The 23,544-nt window shown below is 31.0% G+C and overlaps 1 protein-coding gene across 1 annotated transcript in view; it reads left to right on the top strand.

Moving 5' to 3' along the window:
* The window catches only part of LOC121122247 (protein turtle), a 208,813-nt gene that overhangs the window by 148,254 nt on the left and 37,015 nt on the right, over positions 1-23,544 (top strand). Inside the window, exons 9-10 of the mRNA XM_071889998.1 lie at positions 4,639-4,769; positions 13,541-13,706. Coding sequence (XP_071746099.1) covers positions 4,639-4,769; positions 13,541-13,706 — 297 coding nt within the window. The remainder of the gene's footprint in view (positions 1-4,638; positions 4,770-13,540; positions 13,707-23,544) is intronic.

Here is a 23,544-nt window from a genome sequence, read left to right as displayed (position 1 = left end):
TGTTAATATAAGTAAATGCTATAATATTACAATTAAACTATCTGAGCTAGAAATCGTATTTCAAGTCCAAATCCATAAGTTTAATTTCTTACCTTTTTCAGCATTTAAGTGAACTAGAATTTTTTGTAACTCAATTTTATAAAATTGAAACAATGTGTTAAATAGTTTTTATCAAATGAATTCTTAGTATGTTATTGAAACATTCCTCTAAATCAATGAAATTTTTGGTTGTTGTAAAATGTAATTTTCTCTTGGAACTCTTGGAGTTTTACGAAAAATTTGGAATTTTTGTAAATTCAATTTATTCGTTTGCTTTTTTTATTTCTTCTTTTTATTTAAGATTACCAAATTTGTAATATCAGGTGTTATTCTGTACATCACAATCAACTTCATTGATACTAAGTAGTAAATTTTATAGTTCTAAAATTATTTCTAAGTTTCCATAAAAAAATGAAATTATAATGTTTTTACAATAATAATAACAAATAATATGGTTTTTATACCCCAAACCAATGTTGTTCGGATTAACTTTTACAATAAGGTATTTTTTCTTCATGTTTTGAACTCATAAAAAGTATTTTTATCTTTTTTATTGATACTTACGAGTGCAAAATTGATAAAAAGTTACAAAATTATAGAAAATAAAACAACATAATTTTATATGTATCTACTATATTTTGAGTGATTATTATGTATTTCAAATTCGCATTTCAGGTAATATTTAGCCTCAGTCAAAATAATGAAGTTCACTTAGTTACTGACATTATTTTTAATTGCTGAAGAGCAAACTCATCTCTTTCATTATATACAAGCTAGAAATCGGAATGAACATTTGCTTGTTCTCAGAGAAGGAGAGAGAGTTACCTTGAAGATTGGCTGTGAAGTTATACTTATAAGTCCTTGTTCGACGCAGAGTAGGATTGAAGATCAAAGATAATTTTTCCTATGTCCCTATTTATCTCTCCCCCCCCCCTCTTCCGTCATAGCTGCTTGTAACTGATCTAATGGAACTTTATGATATCTAAGCTATTATACTCTAAAACATTATTTAAATTGAAAGGCTCGACATCCTGATTTTCATTTTTATATTTTTTCATCAATGCTTACAATTTACATCCTTAGTTGTAAGTTTATGTCCTTGTTGGACTTAGAGTAGAATTTAGGATGAAGATGAGTGTAGTTCCTAGTTATAATATACTTGCACGATATAGCATGGGATTTGTGTTTATTTCCGTCATGCTCAAAATGCGAACGACTAATAGAAAGATGTAGCTCAATGGACAACGTACTTAGGAGAAAATGTTCTCTTAAACTTAATGGTCATTAGTTCATGTTGCAATCGTTCCAAAGGAGATAACCATTATGTATAGGTACTTCGAAGAAGATTCCTAGGTCAGATAGAGTAAATGCAATATTATAATATTTGATTATACTTAATCAGTGCATTTCCTTTTCACCAATTAACGCAACATTAAAAAAAAAAGTAACAATTTATATTTTGGTATATTTGTGAAAAATAATACCAGCTGTATGTTAAAAAAAAATCGAAAATTAACGTGGTCAACCAGATAGTTGCTACAAATTCGCATCGCTGGTTATAACCATGGACAGAGTTTTTGAAATTGATACTGGGGAAGGGGGGGGGGAGGGTACCAACAAAGACCCTGACCCTCTTCCAAGCTATTCCTATTATGTGAAAAAATGGGGTATTGTATGGACCAGGACAAAACAGCATAGGTGAATATGTTTAGATAGTACCGAGTAGTGCATTAAAATATCAACATTTTGAATTTTAAACTGCAAAAAATATACTGGAATAATTAACAGTAGAACTTTAATAAAATTAATACTATAAATAGATGTTTGTCTGAGCTCTCTTAATCATTAATTTAGCCGCCATTAAAGGCAATGATGGCGTTCAGGTGGTGGTGGAAAGGGCTGGCATCTGCTGCAGATGTAGTCCTCTCTCATGACTTAACAGTTATGACCAAAAATGGCTTTGAGGGCCTTGGTGTTTGGATGGCGGACACTGCAGGCATTCTGCTCGACATGAATGCAAAATGTGTAGTCGAGGGAGTTAGTATCAGGGCTGTAGAGGGTCAAAATAGTCAAAAAAGAGTCTTGCAACAAAGGAGATATATTTTATTCATTGCTGGTAACAAAAGTGGTCCCTGCACTCTCACAAGGTTTTTTCCTAAAACTTTATAAATAGCTCTGTGTACAGTCTGTTGTGAAATCCTAAGATCTCTTACATGGACATCCTGGACTTGAGTGGATTTGCCTGGGCTGTTTCTTATCTCCTAGGGATGCAGTTTGGCCTTTTTGATAGAGCCTTTCCTTCTCTCAAACGTTTTGGATTTGATTCCTGCATAAATGCTAGTCCTGGGGACGCCCAACTGCTTGGAGTGCGCGAATAGAAATTTGTTGACCAAGTTCAATTCTAATTTTATCGATTTTTACGTAAACTAGAGAGCTCAAGTTTGTTTCATTTTGTAACTAATTGTTTATGCTTTAATACAGCGAAATATGAATCAATTTCAATCACTCAACCTGAATTAATTATTTAATTTGTAAATGTTCAGATTTCAATTAACCACGCTCAAGATAAGACATGATTTTTTTTTCTATTCACAGTTAAAAACAATATGTTAAACATTCCTCACCATTTTTATACGATAATTAAGGGTACTTTATCTCAATTTCTTAATATTAATATTACCATTGGCACAGTTGTGATTATCAATAAATAACAATCCCTCAATCTTCATAAATAATTGAATTAGTAAGTGTTCTGATTTCATGGACCACCCGGTTTATTGTACAACCTTAATTTTGTTTTCATTGTTTTTGTCTTAATTTTTTTTTAAAGATAAGATAAATTAATAAAAAGTTTAAAATCAAATCAAACTCTTAAGATTTGAAGTAAATTTTCTAATTAACTATTAAAATTATTATTCATTTAGATTCATTTGATTAGAAAGTACTTAATAATTACAATTATAAATAATATATAACTATATTTATCATTTATAATCTTTACCATTGAAATATGTATTAGAAAATTAGATGGATTATATTTTTTCCGAGGAATTTGTATTTAAAAAATGAATACTTCCCAATAACACGTACAATACATATAAAATGACCTAATTTATACATATTATTGATTTGTTCTAATAATGTAACATTAAAAGTATTAATTCCAAATTTATTTTCTCTAGTTTCATGTTTTTCTTTGTACTACTACTCTAAGAAAAGTGTAATTATTTTAATAAAAGAAAGATATTTAAAACTTAAATAAATAAATAATTATTTTTATTATCTATTTATCAGCCGTGGTTTTTCAGAATAGTAAGGGAGAAACCCTTAATTATATTTGATATATATTAATTATGATTGCTAATATAATAAACAAAAAATTTAATTGTTTTAACCCTTTTCAATTAGATTTGTATATTTACGTTAAGTACTAACTTACATGAAAATATATTTCTTTTCAGTTCCATTTTTTTCCCTTACAAATTAAAATGGCATGTTATTTTTACATGTAATAAAAAGAGTATAGTTGTTTTTTTATTTGATAGTCTTAGACTGGTCTGAGACAGTAATGATTCTTAGTGGGTCGAACTATTTCGGTCCTTTAAAGAAATGCCTTCTAGATCGGTCTCAAATAAAATATTTTGGTCTTAAAAAAGAATCAGGCTCTTATAAAATTATTTCTTGAGCGATTCTTTGTGACTGTCTCCCCGTTATTTTCAAGATTAATTAAGAGGCGTAATTACACATATCACGTATCGCTGCCTCCATGTGTTCCTTCTCCAACTCTGACATCAGCACACTGGACTTAGTAGTTTTGTCCGTCTTGAATCTGTATGCCTATCTCACTTCTAATCAAAATTTGGATCTCCTTCGAGATGCTATACTGACAGCGTGGACAAAACTTTTTTCGAGTTGTTTTCTCTTGATTCTGTATAACACAATTTTTGGTTATTTAGTAATACTGCATGTTTGGGTCCCTCCTCTGCATATTTATTGTTGATGACGCCATGGGTGTTTAAAAATGGTTCACATTGGCAATGTAATGTCCGATGAAGTTTAATGTGTTGCCTAAATCATATTTGTACTACTAAAAATAGAATACATTCTATTTATATATTGACTGAAAATATTGTTCCACGTTATGAAAAATATTAAATTTCGGTATACAGTCTGAGATTACTCCTGGAACGAAATATTGTTCATAATCGGTATAGACAAAAATTAATCAAGACTGAACCAAAAGAAAATAAAATTGGTTTTGAACCAAGTTTCAACACTTTAATAAAGTATGGGATATGTAAACGATACATATAAAATATTTGTATGGAATATGAACATAGGGTCGCGACATCTGGTGCAGAACATAAGAGATACCAATAAAACATGAAATAAAAGAGATATGGAATTACCAGTGCCAAACGTTATTACCTAATAATTATTCAATAAACATTTTTACTTTAATAATACGACATGGGTATGTTTTAATACGTAAAGGGAAGGGGGCTTTAATTGTTTGATATACCTGTATTTGTATATGTATGTATTTATAAATTTTAAATGAGTATGATATTTACATAATATTTTATTGATATTTTACAGATCCACCAAAAGTGACTCTTACACTTGGGAAAAGTTTGGATTTGGAGATGATTTCGGAAGGAAATGACGTTTACATGGAGTGTAATATCAAATCTAATCCGCTTGTCTACAAAATCAATTGGTATCACAATGTAAGTTTGAATAAATTACTACAAAATATGGAATGTAGGGATCCCAAAATGTTGACAACGCATATAGGACATATATCGGATGCCAAATGTGTCCTATAGAACTATCTGTGCCTAATAGTGTCATAATTTGAAAAGTGAAAATGTGCACATTCAGCCCGCCATCATGCATTTGTATAATTTGATTGCACAATTCGAGGGGTGAGAAGCAAATTGTTGTAACTCAAAAATTAGTTTTATTGCTTATATGTCATCATGGAAGCCTTTAGTTAATTGTAAAAAATAGGGAAATTCGGACTGATGAAAACAATTCATTCTTATAAGAGAGTAAAACTTAGATACTTGCTTCTGTAAAGTAAATATTTGAGTTAGGATAATTTGACTCTGATTTCACGAATTTTATTATTGCACGTTTTTGAAATATGTGCATTTTCACTGCTTTAAACATCATCAATCAAACTTGACCGATGTAAAAAACAAAATAATTTAGTTAATTGTATTTTGAAAATAATGCCATACTTTTGTAGCACATAAAAATGTGCTTAAAGTTTTAAAAAAATAAATTCAATTGGTAAATTAAGGTACTTTATTAGAACTTAGGTAAAAAGGATACCTTCTAAGAGGCACTCTAAGTATTGGATATGTTTTTTTTCATGGACGGAACCTACTTTAACTCCTACATTAAGAACCAATATAGCAGTAATATAAAATAATAAATACACTTTAGTCTTTTTTTAGCATGATTGGTTGTATTAAATGTATTAATTGAACCATTCATGCTTTGTACAGAAATAAAATAAGCGAAAGATAAATTGTCTATGAAAAAAAAAAAAAAAATGGGAAAACCTTCAAGACTTTTATGAAAGGAATTAGATGAAGTTGAACCATATACATATATTTACATTGTTAATTATACAATATATGGCATGTCTACACAAAATCAAGCTAAAATGTTTTTTCTCAAAATTGAGCCAAGAATTACATAGGTATGTATTTTTACGAATAATTATTATCTGTTTCAATAACCAAATCATTCTAATTAACCCATTGGGCGTGTCGCAAATTCCCCTAAAAGTACACAAAATTGTTTGTAACCATGTAAATTTCAGACATATTTTATTTTGAATGGGTCGTATCATGGCTTAGATTAGTTTCTTAAATTATTCGTAAGGGTTCTAAACTATAGCTAAAATTCTTGTATAGATTAACTCATCCCACAAATTGCAATAAAAACTTATAATTTTCATAAATATGTGCTTTAAATTTACAAATAATAGTCATTTTGTAAAATTTACTCAAAAAACAAAAGCAAATCGCAACAACAGATAAAATAATTGGAAGTATATTTTATTGAATGTAGCCTCCATCGACGTCAATGACCGTCTTGATTCAGATTTGAACCGTGCATACACCCTAAAAACTAGAGCCTGATCTATTTTTTTTCATTCGAGGACAGCTCAAGAAAATAATCTGTCAGATTCAAGACTTTAGAGTTAGGAGTCCAATAATCCTTGGACATGCAGTTGTAGTAGTACTCTTAGAGCCAAACCATGGGCCATTTCGGAGGTGTGGTGGGGGCAGAATCTTGTTGCAAGACCTTTTTTGATCCTTGTCATTTTTGCTACCTCAGAATTGCAAATATCAGTAATCGTTGCTCACTAAAATAATCACAACAGCACATCTGAGTTCTGCCTCTGAAAATGTAATAGATTTGAAATCTTCTGTAGTTAACTCCATGGCGGTGTTTTGGCTATAATGTAAAACTTTTATATATATGTTTTACTTCAAAAAGGCCTTGCGCAATTTCATCCGCATTTACGTAGGAGAAATACGGAAATATAAAGCCTGGACTTCATTATAACACTCGTTGTATATTAAGTAAAAAAATAAATTGGGATTTTCCTTCTTTTTGTTTTTATTTTTGATATTTGATATTTTTTTAATGCTGAGGCTCCACATTTGTAAAAAAAAAAAATGTATTTCCTCTGAAAATATCTAAATGTAATATATGTACATATCAAATATATTTTTAAAGAATATTATTTATGACCCCAAAAATGTAAGATATAATCATACGCTTTCTACAATTTTCCGTATTATTATAACTTCCAGTTACTTAATACTTAAGTAACTACAATTTGCAATTGTGAAATTGGTTGTACTTAAATATAAATGAAAGAAGGTTAAATTTCACAGGAATAAATATAAATAAATAAATAAAGTTCTCTCATTCTAAAATGAAGTTAACTTTTTACAAAATACACAACTTTAAACATAGCCAATGAAAAAAAAAAGAAAATGTTAACCTATTTTAATAAAATTTAATAGATTATTTTCTTTATATAAAATAAGTAACATTATACAAAGTTTTATTATGATGTCATATATAAATATAAATAATTCAAAGTTGAAATTAGAAAAAAAAATGTTAAAGTCTAACGAGTCAGAAAAACCTTAATTTACATAACTACCTTCTAGTTAAAGAGAATATAAAGAAAGAGGGGACATGCCAGTTAAAATAAAATGAATCAAAAACATCTACCTCAATTATGCTCTCTCATATACACACCCTTGGTAAAAAAATTACATGGCATTGAATGTATATACTCCAAGCAGTTGAGCATCTCCAGGACCACCGTCTACGCCGTCAGCAAGTGCAAAATGTTGGAGAAGATGAAAGGCCCTGTCAAAAAAGCCAAACTTGATGCCGAGAAGTTAAAGAAAACAATCCAGGTCAAACACCTCAAGTCCATGAGGACCCATGCAAAAGATATCGGAGGTTCACGTCAGATTGTCCTGAAAAATATCAAAAAAGTGCTGGAAAGAGCCTTGTGAGGGTGCAAAGGCCACTTTTGACATCAGCAATGAAAGAAATCCATCTCTTACCTTCAAAAATTTTGCCCTCCCTCACAACAGGCCTAATTCCCACCCGCTCGACTACAACTTTTGGGTGTATGTCGAGGGGAATATCTGCAGTGTCCCCCATCCAAACACCGAGGCATTGTAAGCCACTTTCAGCCAGTACTGGCATATCAAAGTACCATATCTCCAGCAAGTGGCAGGCCTTCTACCACCAATTGAAAGCCATCATTGCCACTAAGTGCGGCTAAATGAAGGATTGCAAGAGCTGAGATATATATCTATCTAAAGTATTAATTTTGTTGAAATTCTATTTGAATTAATAAATTATATCTTGTTGAAGTTTAAATTCATAGTGTTCAGATTTAAATGGATCACTCGGTATATTATTACTAGACATGGAGTGGAATTGGTGTTTATTTCATTCATCTTAAAGCTGCACACAACTATTTTAATAAACTGTCATGACAGATAAGCTGTTCTCCTCTCCAACATTTTCAAAATATCAGGGCTACCATGTTTCTTTATTTTTAGATAACGCCAGGTCATCATAGTATGTATATATAACTGTAGCGATGACGATTTTTAAAAGATCTATTCCTCTTAAGAAAGTAACCACATCCATCACGCATGTACTTCACGTAATGTATTTTTAAGAACTTAAATATATTATAATCTTCAAACTCCAAAAACTCTATCTTTCAAAATAAAGACGTTTTATGTCTTAAAATGTGCTTTATTCATAGGAGTTAAAATGGCATGATGCAATTCTGCAAGAACAAAGTTAGCTAATTATCTTTTTTAATACCCAAACAAGAAACATTTTTAATTACAAAACTTCTTTATTTTGTTAAAGAGAGTTGCTTTTTATAAGGATATATTTCATCCCAATGTAACCGCATATTTAATCATGAAAATAAACAAAAATGAGTAAAATAGCAACATTCAAATAGGCGTTTGTACTTCCTCATTGGGATGATCTTCTTGTTTTGATCTTTTTATGGCAGGTCCATTAAAAGGCAAAGTTCTTGGTAAAATAGTTCATTGACAACTGATAAGACATAAGACGGTTCTTCAGTACATATATCTAAGGGCTTTATTGGTCCAGCCATTTTGTAGAACAAAATAAATTATTTGATATGGTTCAAATGATTTCTACCAATAGCTGCCCTTCTTAGGAAAAGTTGTTGAAGCTTGAACATTAAAATATGTAGAGTTTTTAGGAAATATTACGTGTAGTAGATGCGTGATAGCTGTGATAACACGTTTTAAAACTCATGGCTATAAACATTTTAACTAAACTTTTGAGAATAATTCTAATCTACATTTTTTTTACTTACAAATATTTGTATGTACATACAGGGAGCCGGGATCAATTTGTCGCCTACTTTAAACCTTGATAACTTGAAGACGACATTATCAAATAAAAAACTGGTTACCAAATAGGAAAGCTATTCTCATCAGATGACGATACGTAGTTCAGTTAGTATCATGCCGTCATCATATGATGAGATAAAGAGCCCTTCGTGGAACAAGGAGCTTTCGAGGTCCGCCGTAGTCATGGCATTGGTTAATAATGGAGGTGAAATCTCCAATTCAACGATTGTTTCAACCTTAGCAGTGAATTTACGGACTGTTCAGCGTATCCGTAAGAAGCTAGAGGACACCTGGGATGTTGATTCCACTATAAAGAGGGCACCCAAGGAGGAGGGCGCGGACAGGAAGGTCAGGGATACTGACTTTGGAGACAAGGTGAAGAAGATGGTTGAGGATGCCCCTACCAGGTCCATGAAATTCATGGCGAGGGATCTTGGCTGCCATAAGAAAACAATAAGGGACTGTGTATCTGAGGATTTAAGGTGCAGGAGCTACAAGATCCAGGTGGGCCAGATCTTGACCCAGAAGGCAAAGGATAACAGGCTGATGAAGTCAACAAAATTGCTCAACAAGCTCAAGCACCCAAAGCAGCTCGGGATACTGTGGTTTTTCTCTGATGAAAATAATCTCTGTCAAGATCAGAAGGTCAACAAGCAGAACAACAGGTGGATAGCCACCTGTACCAGCCACGTGACGAAGGTAATGAAGACCAAGTTCCCTTCAATGGTCATGGTGTTCGGGTGGTCAGCAATGAAGGTCATGTTATGCTTCCCATATGTTTGAAACGGGTCTAAAGGTCAATACAGAGGTCTACCTGGATGTTATGGAGAAGGTGGTCCTGCCCTGGATCCAAGGGGTGGCCGGAGACAACCCCTGGGTGTGGCAATAGGACTCAGCACCCTGCCATGTGTCCAAAATCTCCATGCAGTGGTTAACTGAGAACTGTTATGACGTCGTAACCAAGGATTTGTGGCCTCCTAACTCTCCCGACCTTTATCCTTTGGACTATTTTGTCTGGGGTTATGTCGACAGGCATACCAACAGACATCCCCATAGCACCAAGGCCAGCCTGATGGACTCCATCAAGGAGGTATTCGGCAACATGGACAATGAGATGGTCAGAAGAGCCTGCAGCCGGTTCAGAGGCAGTATTGAGGCCGTTATTGATGCCAACGGTAATTATATCCAATGAATGGCTACTCTATACCTATATGCTCGTCATAGTTTTGATTTTCAATAAAAAAAGTTAAAAAATGTATATTTTGTGTTGTTTTTTGTAGAAAAATATTTTGGCGACAATTTTATCCCCGCTCCCTGTATATACTTTATCTAATAAAATGATATTTCACCATACTTATATATATGAACGCATAAACTGATTAAAATAAATATGTCACCGATAAATAATATATCAATATTTTCTATACTGTGTTACTTTTTGTCATAATTTCTTTTTTCCTTCCCCACATACACAAGAAACGCAACGCCTTGCATGATGTGATCAATTATCAGATTCCTCACTTCCCACATGCTCGTCACCTACCAAAGATGACTTTGGTAGGTGACGAGCAGAATCTTATAAAATTTTATAAACAATAAACGCAATATATATTTACTGTACATTCTTCAATAATTTTAGAGCGTCAAGTTCAATGAGACAAGAGCAAACTAAGAAAACATCATTATTTGCAAGATCGCACAAATATTCTAAGTTCAAATAAGTATGCAAACTACTTATAAACATTAATTTTCCCAAGATGGCGCCACTATTTACGTTGCATACATATGTACAAAAATATGTCTTGTTTAAAAGAAGAAATATAAATTAATAGATCAATGCACTTCCTAACTTAAAAAATATATAATGAGGAAGACCTATTTCTACATGTCATCGATAACAATAATAATTAGCAAAAAAAATAATTAGAGTACGTACTCCTTCTTTTTCAATACTAATTAAACATTAATACATCCAAACTTTTTACTCCCAATCAGTGAATTCAGAAAAAAGAGAAGTAGGGAATGAGGAACCAATGGGGAGTGCTAATAATATTGATAATTATCGGTTTAGTAATAAGGGAAAAACACAATGAAAGATGTGCATTCGTTATAATTAATTGCATTTTATTTCTTGCTTTCTACATACCCATGTTAGGGTGAGTCTGATGGCCATACTTTGTTCAAACAGAGTTAACATTTTTATAGTACTGTGTATGAGCACATTTCTACAACTCCATTCAGATCCCAAGTACTCTTGCACCATCCGTTTATTTGTATTTTTCGGAGAGTTTTAATCATAAAGTTGCAAACAAAAACAAAATCCGTTTTTCTGATCTTTCAAATGAGATATTGCAAATAAATACTCTCACTTCTAAACAAAGATGGAAACAAGTATGTTGGCGATTGCAACTTTGATCCGCACTGGAAATAAAACCACAAGCATCGTCAAGTAACTTAGAGTCAAGCTCTTTGTCATTTAAAGCTTTAACAAAGCCTGGAAGATGTCTTGTATCATGTTGGATATCATGTATCGACTGTCACAAAATGTAACCCATTTGATTCAATATTGGGTATAATCTTTCTGTGATTGACCATTTGGTAATCTTGAAGTCCATAGCGATCCGTGATCCCATAGATTCCCAAAATATCCAAAAAGTCGGGCAACTCATACTATGCGTTTCAGCAAGATGGTGCACTATCTACAAGAATACATTCTGTGATAGGGAACTAATTGTGACAGAAACTGTTTGTCATCCAAGAACTTTAACCTCAAACTGCTGAACTAAAACATCTAGTGGCCAGTGGAGTCCAAAGTATACTGAGTAAAAAACCAACAACATTGGCGACAACAAGGAATAAAAAAAATATGACCTGCTGCCACATTTCATATGTTGCCTCGACCTTCTGCTCCTTCAAAGGTAGTTCTTTCTGCCAATGAAAGTCAAGTTCACAAATAATGTTCCTGTTTATATATATATTGAATAAATCTGTCTCTAATGACCAAGTTCAGTCAGATTAAAATGAAGTACATAATACAAGGTGAAGTAAGACTAATTCACTGCCTGGTATATTAATATTGACCTTGAGCAAAAAGCCATGGAAATTTTGGAATATAAATCCTTATTTTTAATTTTTGAATGTGACTAATAATTTTTTGATAAATCTATTTTTATTTTTTACATTAAAATGAAACAATTATAAATATTAACACCATTTTTTCGAAAAATTACTATTTATTTTACAAAAATGGAAAAGAGTTTCAAAAAATATAAATATTTATGTACTTCATTGGCTGTGAGCTATCGAAACATAATGCTATGTTTTTATTTTTTACTTACTATACTATTTACAGAGTGAATTTTAAAAATTTTCTATTAAGCCTGACGATATTTCTGAGGTCTTGGTTCTACACACACATAAAAGGTAGGGTGAAGGCACTGAATAAGTTGTTATTAAAAGAACTGAAAAGCTTTGTTGATTTAAAAATATGTATGATGATAAAAACTCATATTTATATGAAATTTATTACATATTAGGTGCAAGTCCTTCAATGGATATTTACCAAAATTATATATATTGCTATTATTCTATTCGAATTTTACGAGTGAATGTAAGAAAATAAAGTTTTAAATGAATTGCTACTTAAATTATTTATTGAAATGGATTAAAACAGGTGGACGTTATACCTGAGTCATCAAAAAAATTGTATGCATTTTCCCTTTTTGCAGGATAAACTATCATTCTAATAAAAATAGTTTAGTAATTACAATATGTATGTAGGCTGTACTAACATCTAACAATTCTATATTTAAAAAAAAAACCATATATATATGTTTATCAAAAAATATAGCCATAATTATGGAAAATTAACATTTTTTCAAAAACTTTGAACAATATGTGCCACCTGAAGATTAAATGTAGAGTGATGGAATTTTGTACACCTAACTTTCATACTCAAGTCAACTATTCAGCCCTATCCGTAATAGAAATTTGGAAAAGGTTGAAAATCAAACCGTTTTAATGTACATAACATACTTTAATGAAAATGAATCAGTTTTTATTTCATTACAAATTAAATTATCAACTCTCAATAGTAATTTGTTACAAAATGTTAATTTTTGAAGAATAAATAATTTTATATAAATTTTTAAAGACTTAACTATACATTTTTTTTTTGCCATTTTTTCAATGGTAGAAAATTGCAACGAATACCAAAAAACATTTAATCTTTTTCCTGTCAAAAACAAACTAACAACGCAAAAATTGTTGCATGTGTACCAACATAATACAAAAGTAAAGTTTTTAAATTGAATTAAGAACTATAAAATAACGATTCTTTTTAATCAAACCTCGTATGTACTTATATATATATATATATATTAATAAATTGGTAAAAAAAACATTGATATAAAAAATAGTCAACTTTATATCAACATAATATTTGTTTTAACATATTTAAGGTTTTAATTAGCTCAATTTTTCGAAAATATTGATTGCTTATCGTTGTCCGTCAAATATTAATATCTTTTTTGTTTCAGGGCCGTCGACTCTCTGATTACAGTAAAAAGGGTTTGCATATAGCAAGCGGAGGAAAAAATCTCGTGATCCAAGGAGTAAAACGTGCTCATCGAGGAAATTATACATGTGTTGGATATAATATAGAAGGATCTGAAGCCTCCGACCCCATTACTCTAAATATTCGATGTAAGTACATTCAAATCAGAAAATACATGTACAATGTTGGGAATATAAATCCAAAGCATTTTTTAGCGAGCAAATTTATTACTTGTTCTTTGTTACCAGAACCGTGTTTATTATTTTTTAAAGTTGTTATTGTTATTCTTTAATTCTGAAGGAGAGAACATCAAAGTATAGAGTGTCACCACAAGTTTTTTTCCTCATGACTGACGAATAATTACACTGGTTATTTCTTTGGGAACTATAGGTGTCATGTAAGTCTCTGTTAAAACTCAAAGTCAGTGCTGAAACTCGTAGGGAATTTAATTTGTTGTAGGGATAAGTTATATTTTTTAAGGTAAAGTATTCTTTAGACCTATCCATACGTAAGAATGTTTAACTTTTACTCGTTTCAAAAAGAAAAAATTGTTTTAACCAAACTAGGAGTGTAGATTGCTACAAAACATCATAGGTTATAAACAAGTTACAATGATTACGTTATTGAAAGACAATCTGTTTTTTCGCAGTTATAATTCCATATTTTTTTAAATCTTTCATATAAAGAAACTTCAGTAGTTTCTGATACTTTAATTTTCAATACATCACAAGAATGTGAAAGCAATCTTTCTCCAAAACAATGCCTTCAAATGAGCCTCAATAACTCTCACTTCAACAATGATTGAATATTTATGCAAGCTGCAGATAGTTTCCCAGTGGTCAATGCTGTTGTGTGAAAAACCATTTCCCCAACATTTTTTATACATTTGTAATTATCTGGCAGAGAAAATCTATTGTCTTATATTGTAATGCAGAAACGCCAAGTAATTTTACTCTACTAATTCTCGAAAAAGTAGGGGTAATTTTTTTCCAAGACATTAAGATTTTCAAGAGTTTCCATGAGTTTTCCCTCCTAGTACAATGCCTGGAGGTTTCTAAGAACTTTTAATTTGTTTTGCAATACTAGTAATAGTTTCAAAACGATATTTGTAGGCTTGAGCATAACTTGAATTAACGTACTTTAAGTCAGCGTTGCTTGGATTTGATCACCGCTAACGTTATTTCTCTCAGGGTAGTGATTGAAATATTATTTCTTAAGGCATACTCAACAGTGTTGGGATTTTTAAGAGCATAATGTGACCAGAAACCTATAGCTCCATATTTAACAATCCGACGATGCTTTCGATTTTGGCACAAAGTTAAGGGGTCAAAAAATAACAAAGAGAAAACAAAGAAAAAATGATATTTTTTTGTTAAATGACACTGATCAAAAAATAAGAAAAAGCCGTTGCTCGATATTCCCCAATTTTTATGAAATTCTGGATTTAGCCTCAGTTTATCAAACCTCAAGAATATGCAAATGACCAACAAGATCAATAAAGATGGGGCATCCAAATCATCCTAATACGGATAACTAATGTGTAACCCTTACTTCAATAAATATTTTGGTGAATTTGTTTATGTATGTCATCGATAAGCAAATGTATCTATAATATTTTGTGAGTTGATTTTGAGCGTAAGGAAATGTAGGGACTTTTTGTGGGAGACTTTTCAAGGTAGAGTTGTGGATCAAAAATAGAGTTATTCCTGCCTATGTCGTTCCTGGATACGAAGGGGAATTAGTGTTTATTTCATTTCTCTATTTCATTGCTTACAACTGATCTCATAGAATGTCCTAATAGATAAACTATTCTCCTGCAAAACATTCCTCAAATTGTCAGAATCATTATTTTTTGTTTTTATTTAAGATACTAATTTATAAAATATCGTATCAGTCAGCTTTTTTTCTTTCGCGCAGAGGAAACTTGTCATAAGGAAGATAAAGTTAATACATCATAAAAGGTGAAAATTCAGTGTGAAATAGGTATGTTAAATAAAAAAAAGAAACAGGTTACCCTAACAATTTGAAGAATGTTTCGTAGGAGAGAAAGAATAATACTAATGACGTTTCATTAGATCAACGAAAATCAGCTGTAACAAGAGAGGAAGGAAAAACTGATAACAAAAATTGACATTAGCTAGTATTACTCCAATGTCGACCCCACATTCTACATTGAGTCCAAGAAGAATTTACAACTATATTTCCGCAACAAAGTCTCTGGGTTACGCTCCGTCTTTTATGGGTCCACACGAACGTTCAAACAGGTTTTGAATATTATCTAGGAAAGAATATTCACTACTCAGGAATTTAATAATATTGACAAATACTAAGGGAAATAAAATTCATTCTGTATACTACATGTATGTGTATTATCATTCCTGCATTGATTGTTCAATGGCGTTGGATATACATACTTAGTCATTCTGCCATATTTTTAAGATTTATACTTACTATATTAAAAAATGTGGGATCTTTCAGTATTTTTTAAATAAAAACTGTGTCCCTGAAATAACATGTCCATAAATATAACCAACTTGGTATTCCATTTTTTTTATTTGTGTTATTCAGCCATTATAATTCATACTTAAATACATTGAGAACGAAATCTTCGACAAAAAGATACGTATATCAGAAAATAAAGAATATTTAACCCTTGAATTAAAAATCTGTAATTTATTCATCAATATCTAGCTATTTTAGTGTACCCTAACTATTCGTTACAAATAGAACCTTTATTATTATATAATACCGTTTAAGGACTTTATTTTTGTCGTGGACATAATTTTGAAATATTAAAAGTAATTAATGTTTCCGTTACTGCAGAAAACTTAAAGCAAAATATAATTGTATAAGGATATGAGTTAGTACCATTGAATGGTATTTAAATCAATTTGGATTACTTTAAAATGAGTATTTGAAACACTAAATTGTTTTATTAAAAGTTAGAACTATTCCAGCTAATAAGCAATTTTATTCAAAAATAAAGAATTGACAGCATGTAGGAGAAAAGGCAAGGGGTGTTTGATTTGCTCCATGCCCAAGTGAGTCTCGAGGACATCATGAAAGTTGCAAGGTGCTACTTGAGTCTTGTTTACAAGATTAAATTGATGGTGGCTTTAGGTCATAGCCTTGAGAGATTACCGGGGAGTGGTAGACGGCAGAAAATCGGAATTGTAGAGGACTTTGACACTGAAATCATCAGAAGTCCAGCCAATTCGATAACACATCATTCCAAGACTCTCAATGTCAGTGGTTGGACTATTTGGAGACATGTGAAGAATTTGGAGTAGGCTTCTCATGTATGACGGCATTGGCAATTGCTTTCAACAGTAACCAATCCCAATCGGGTTAAAAGTGGTCAGAAATTTTTGATTTGATTTAAACACAATGCTATCGTTTTGGCAACCCTCCTCTGTTCCCCCCGTCTATTACGCCATTTGGAGTATATTCTAGATGAGAGCCTGTGCTACCCCTTACCAAAATTAGGTAACTACAAGGCTTTGGACAATAAACAGTATGGGAGGGAGGAATCAAGAAGTGATGCGTCTCGTTTAGGCCCTGGTTGGAGGCCATAGTATCACCCAAAAGAAATCATTTAACAAAATAGAAAGATATATCAATAAAGGAGTCTGTGATTAATTAGAGTTCGAGAAGTTGAGTTGAACACTTTTATGCTAAAGGCTTTGGGTTAGAAATGAATAGTTGAAATAAGCATTTTATATGTTTACCTGAAACACGCATTTTATATGTTTACCTGAAACATTTTGCTGTAACCCCCTTTAAGACCTCAAAACTCAGAGTTGGATTGATTTATAGGTCCAAAGTTTTACATCTGAGGTAGTTGACTCTTTATAATACCACATACTGTATGTTAGTAAAGCCTGCTTTCTCATGAAAATTTGTATATATATATACATTGCAGAATAATTGTAACATCGACAGTATTGACTTTTATTTAATCCATTAATGTTTAATAATTATGTGTTGTTCATAACAAAACATTTTCAATGGTTTTTTTTACTTGTTATTTAATTAGATTTTTAGTTAATCCCATGCCAAATGTAATCAAACAATCTATCGCTGAAGTGAAATATGAAAAAAAACAAAAACATATTAGCATACATATTCATTCTAATTGATTGATTATTTATGATGCATGACTTATCAAAGTCAATCTTGAGTATCGACTATAGTTTTTGGTATGATTAATAATTTAATATGACATAGTTAGCAACAACAACAATACAGTTTAGGATTTAATTTTTCTAACAAAATTTAATTAAATAATGACGATTAACATCTTTTAACCTCAAAAAACATAAAAATGACTTTATAACCGAACATATCTAGTTTTATAGCCTACAGTGTGCGTTAACAACTTAAATCCCAACAATTAGAGCTCTATGATGCAGCTATTACTTGCAATCAATGCTGGATTAAAATACAAAAATTGTTCCATTTTCAAAAGCTGTAGTTTCTTTGCAATGGAGTCAACATAAAACAACATGGGGGGGGGGAATAGGGCAAGGGATTGATGATCTTTTCCTCGTACATTACTCTGTAAAGGAGGTCGTAGACATCGTGAATTACTTTGTTGCTCTTGTTCGTAAAGTTCATAGGGCGAGACCCTTTTCAGGAAGACAGGAATTGGAGGACAAAACAAAAGTGTCACTAATGACTTCTTGACCGGTATGACCTTTGAAATTGAATCCAAGAAGTACCAGGATGCGATAATACAAGTTTTGAAGTTCTGGTTGGATGCCAACTATTCCAAAGGCAATTACTCTTTGCAACAAGACTCAGCACCTAGCTATAATACAATAACCAAATCAAGATTGGTTCAAGAAAAACTCACCGATTTCTGGCCTCTACAGGCCCCATCATTACCGGACTGCTCATCGCTGGATTACAGAATACGAATCTTCATGGACAGCAAAGTCAGAAAAGTCCCCATCGAAATATGGATTCCCTACATACCTTGATTAAAAAGGAGTGTGTTGATATGTTCAATAACTACGTCATCAATGTATATAAGGCATGAAGGCTCATACTTGAAGCCATGGTGGCTACATAAGGAGGATATTAGGAGAAATAACTATTAATATTATAAGCCAGGTAAAATAAAAATAAAAATAATCCTGATGCATGTTGTTCTAAAGGAAGTTTATTTCTATTTTCTAACAAAAGGAGTACAATTTGCTAACGCACACTGTACAGAATGTTTTTTGAAGGAAAAAACTTGCCAAAATCTACATAATATAGTGTTATCTTTATCATTGAAATATCTAAATAAAAGAAAGTATAATAAAATATAAATTGTAGATACATTTTTTCCGATTCAAAAAATTTAACAATTCTTTTTGTTTCTTTTTTTTAATCACAAAAAAACAACCTTGGAAGAACAAAACATGACAAAAAATGAATTTTATTATAAAGAGAATAAAATAAATTCCTCATTTTGGATAAAAGTCCTAGTTTGTTGTAAAGTGAAGACATACAACTTCATAATACAAACATGCAACTTAAAAATAAATATTTCAAAACTTATAAAAGATTTGTAAAATAATCTTTTTAGTATATTGATATATCCATCAAGGTGTATTGAAGATATTCAAAATATTATTCCCTGTAGACCTCAAAAAAATCAATTTTGGACAATAAATGTTATTATTATATTTCTTACGGTAATATGCAGTCATAAGAACATTAATCCTATCGTAAAATTTTGAACTGATGCATTTGATAAAAAAAATATATGATACAAAAGTTTTTTTAAAAGTAACCTATTCTGAACAACAGTTTTTTCCCTTCCGTAAATGACATTTTATATACGAAAAATGTAGTAATACATTATCCATATAAGAACAATTTTTAATCCTATAAAATTCAACAACTTCAAATATATTCATTCATAAATAGGATGTAGAGCGTTTTCTTAACTTGCCTTTCCCTTATGTATCCTTCATAGTAACTATTCAGCTCTTGAAAGAAACATTATTTCGCTGTCTCAAAGGAAAATCACTGATTATATCAAATTACAACATCAAAAAATATGAATTATTTAATTTATTTATATTATTACAAATTGTAGTTATTTTTTAAAAGAAAAATCTAATTGTGAATGCACTTCGAATAAAATAAACATTTTTGTTGGTATATATGTTCTGCTTATTTACGGAAATGATTATGCATATAAATTTAGGAATATGATATTTATCAGTTTGAAATTAACAAATATTTCCTTGAATAATTAAAGGTACGTTAGACAAGAAAGTACTAAATTAATGAACATACTTAAATTTGATTTATGAAAATTGCAGAATTCAAAGTCTGTCATAAATTAGTTATTAAGATAGATTATAATATTTACGTGGCTTTAAATTTTGTGTAATAAAGAAATTATGCAAAACTTGTCAATCAATTAATGTTTTCTACTAAAATTAGTTTTTTTTAAATTAAGAAATTGTTAGGAGTAGTATTTTTAAATTCTTACCAATATTTTTGCTTTTCAATACCTAATATATTTATACAGACATGCCTGATTATAATAATGTGCATTTTTTTATATCATTTTATGAACCGTTTATGTATTTATAATTTATATAATTATATCAAGAGTACTCAGCATTGCTCTAATTTATTCAGTGTCAACAAACAGACAAAAATATATACATACTTTGCGTACAAAATATAATAGCGGTAGTACCCGGCATTACTCAGAGTTATTATGCGTCGACAAAAAATCAAAACTTGTTTTTTGTAACATAGAAGATAACTCCCCAAGAAAGTATCATTGTTACTCTTGGCTTTTCATTCGCAGTCTCACAAGTAGTTACTCTATACTTAAATGTGCTTTCCTCAAAAATAAAGACTAATGATAACAGCTTTAGAAATTGAATGTTTAGGTTGCCAACAATCTGAAATCATTGCTCGCTATAAAATGCTTAGAATTCACGACTATAAAAATATATACTCCTGTTTATCTAAAAACCCTCGTTCTTTAAACATAATTATTATGACAATGAACAACATTTATTATACACATATATACAGGGAGCGGGGATCAGATTGTCGCCTACTTTAAGCCGTGATAACTTGAAGACGACATTATCAAATAATAAACCAATTACCAAATAGGAAAGCTATTCTTTTCAGCTGACGATACGTAGTTCAGTTAGCATCATGCCGTCATCATATGAGGAGATAAAGAGCTATAAGTGGAACGAGGAGATTTCGAGGTCCGCCGAGGTCATGGCATTGGTTAATAATGGAGGTGAAATCTCCAATTCAACGATTGCTTCAACCTTAGGAGTGAATTTACAGACTGTTCAGCGTATCCGTAAGAAGCTAGATGACACCTGGGATGTTGATGCCACCATAAAGAGGGCATCCAAGGAGGAGGGCGCCGAGAGGAAGGTCAGGGACACCGACTTTGTCGACAAGGTGAAGAAGATGGTTGAGGATGACCCTACCAGGTCCGTGAAGGCCGGAAACAGGCCCTGGGTGTGGCAACAGGATTCAGCACCCTGACATGTGTCCAAAATCTCCATGCAGTGGTTAATCGAGAACTGTTATGACGTCGTAACCAAGGATTTGTGGCCTCCTAACTCTCCCGACCTTAATCCTTTGGACTATTTTGTCGGGGGCTATGTCGAGAGACATACCAACAGACATCCCCATAGCACCAAGGCCAGCCTGATGGACTTCATCAAGGAGGTATTCGGCAACATGGACAATGAGATGGTCAGAAGAGCCTGCAGCCGGTTCAGAGGCCGTATTGAAGTCGTTATTGATGCCAACGGTGATTATATCGAATGAATGGCTACTCTATACCTATATGCTTGTCATAGTTTTAATTGTAAATAAAAAAGTTAAAAAATGTATATTCTGTGTTATTTTTTGTGGAAAAATATTTTGGCGACAATTTGATCCCCGCTCCCTTTATATGTACGTAGCACTTTCCTTTTTATTTTCTTTCTTACTACGGCGTGTAGAGCTTTAGCTACACACACTCGTTGCTACAATGTTATTTTCTTGAATCAACTAGTCATGAAATTCTAGCATATGAAATGCACACTAAAAAAAAGGCATCGATAGATGAGAATACTTTTCTTTATTAATATCGATTACATTTTATTTATTCACAAGTAAACATATACAACAAATAAATGAATTCGCCACTCATTTAGACTAATTATAACATGAATAAAGTACGATTAAAATATGTTAAAAGTGTAGACAAAGGGATTTTTAAAGAAACAGATCTAAACTTCAGTTGACTTAAATAAGTTCATATAATGTAAATATTAGAGAAAACATAACTAGCTTCTTGTTCTAAACTTTTATTTACTCAACGGTAGTTGTATATGTACACGGTGTAGCTTATCAAGAATTTGTTCAAATAGAAAGGTGATATAAATATATATCATTTACAAGTATGAACCTTCATTATATGTATAACATCTGGTCTCTACTCACATATTGGATTAAACTTCTTATTCTCATAAGTATGTAAATTATTAGGTCATCAATTTTCAGAAATGTGATTATCTCTGTCTTTATTCAATCATTTTAAATTTTTACTTATGTCCTCACCTTTAACTAATATAGGATTAAATGAGATTTAAAAAAAAGCTTAAAACGATTACATTAGTAAAATATTTTGTGTTGTTAACATTTTGTAAAGCGTATTTTGTCTACATTTTCGTAGACTGCATTCCATGGTTTCTTTTAAAGAGTTAGTTTTATATATAAACAAAAAAACTCACTTTATATTCAAAGTATAATTTGCCTTTAGTGGTATTTGAACAAGACCAATTTTCCCTCTTACCTTTTCATTTATAATTTTTAGGGTAATTAATAGTAGAATAACCTAACTTAAAAATAATTAAATAAAATATTTATATAAAAATCTGGCCCGTCAATACAAAAACAAAGTATAATAATTTTATCGCAAAATTAAGTGTGGACTATATTCGTATTCTTCGAGAGATTATCATATATTTTGATTTACATAATTATACTTTTTTAATAAAAGAATGAAAAGTTAATATATTGTTTTGAAGGATCCATATTCGGCCAATATAATATTTTATAGGAATTAAAAATATTGAACTAAAGCAAAAATCCTTGGAAATCATAACTTATTCCATAGTTTTGAATACAAGGTCTATAATTGACTCAATTAAGTCTGTAAAATATTGGCCTATATGTATATTTGAAAAAAAAAAAAAAATTGCTTTTTGTTCAAGATTGTTTTTATATTGAGAAACAACTTATATCTACCCTTTGCCGTAAAATAAGGAAAAAAAAAGAAGAAAAAGATCAATGAACTCTTGTGTAAGTAGATGTTGTTTGTTCTCCCTTGTGATAAAGCAAAATGATTGATGTTGCTCTTACATATAATTGACAAAATAAAGTCAAAATGGATGATGGCTAATTAATGACAGTTTATTTAAAGAAATTATGACTGAGGAATTGACTCACATTTCGACAAGTTATGTACATTGCACATACATTACAAGTTATTGATTTATTTATTGCAAATGGAGTTCTTCTGTTTATGTATCTATTGTTGTATGCATTACCATTACTTTTAATATGAGGGGTCCATCAATATTTGATTCTTTGTCGATGCTGAATTAATTAATTATTTACCTACCATAAGGTACAATTCAATGAATGAATTTACTTTATGTAAGTACACACTCTAAAATATATTTTTCCAATATAATTATAACATGAAAGTAAATGGATTTAATGTTTATAGTTAATAACTTTTTTCTGTAACAATTTATAAATTGAGAAAAATTATATTTTATTCATACTTTATAAGAAGATGCAATAACTTCTACCTTCATCGAACATACAGTACTTAATTTTGTGTTTCAAAATAATTTGTAAATGAAACATTTCAAGACTCAACCCTAACATATAACTAGCTAAAGTATGGCGCGATTTTAAAAGGTATTTCCTTCTCACTATAAA

Source organism: Lepeophtheirus salmonis, chromosome 7, assembly GCF_016086655.4.
Source record: "Lepeophtheirus salmonis chromosome 7, UVic_Lsal_1.4, whole genome shotgun sequence".
In the NCBI taxonomy this organism is placed as follows: Eukaryota; Metazoa; Arthropoda; class Copepoda; order Siphonostomatoida; family Caligidae; genus Lepeophtheirus; species Lepeophtheirus salmonis.
Note: the sequence above shows the minus strand (reverse complement) of the source record. Positions and strands in the feature narration are given on the sequence as shown.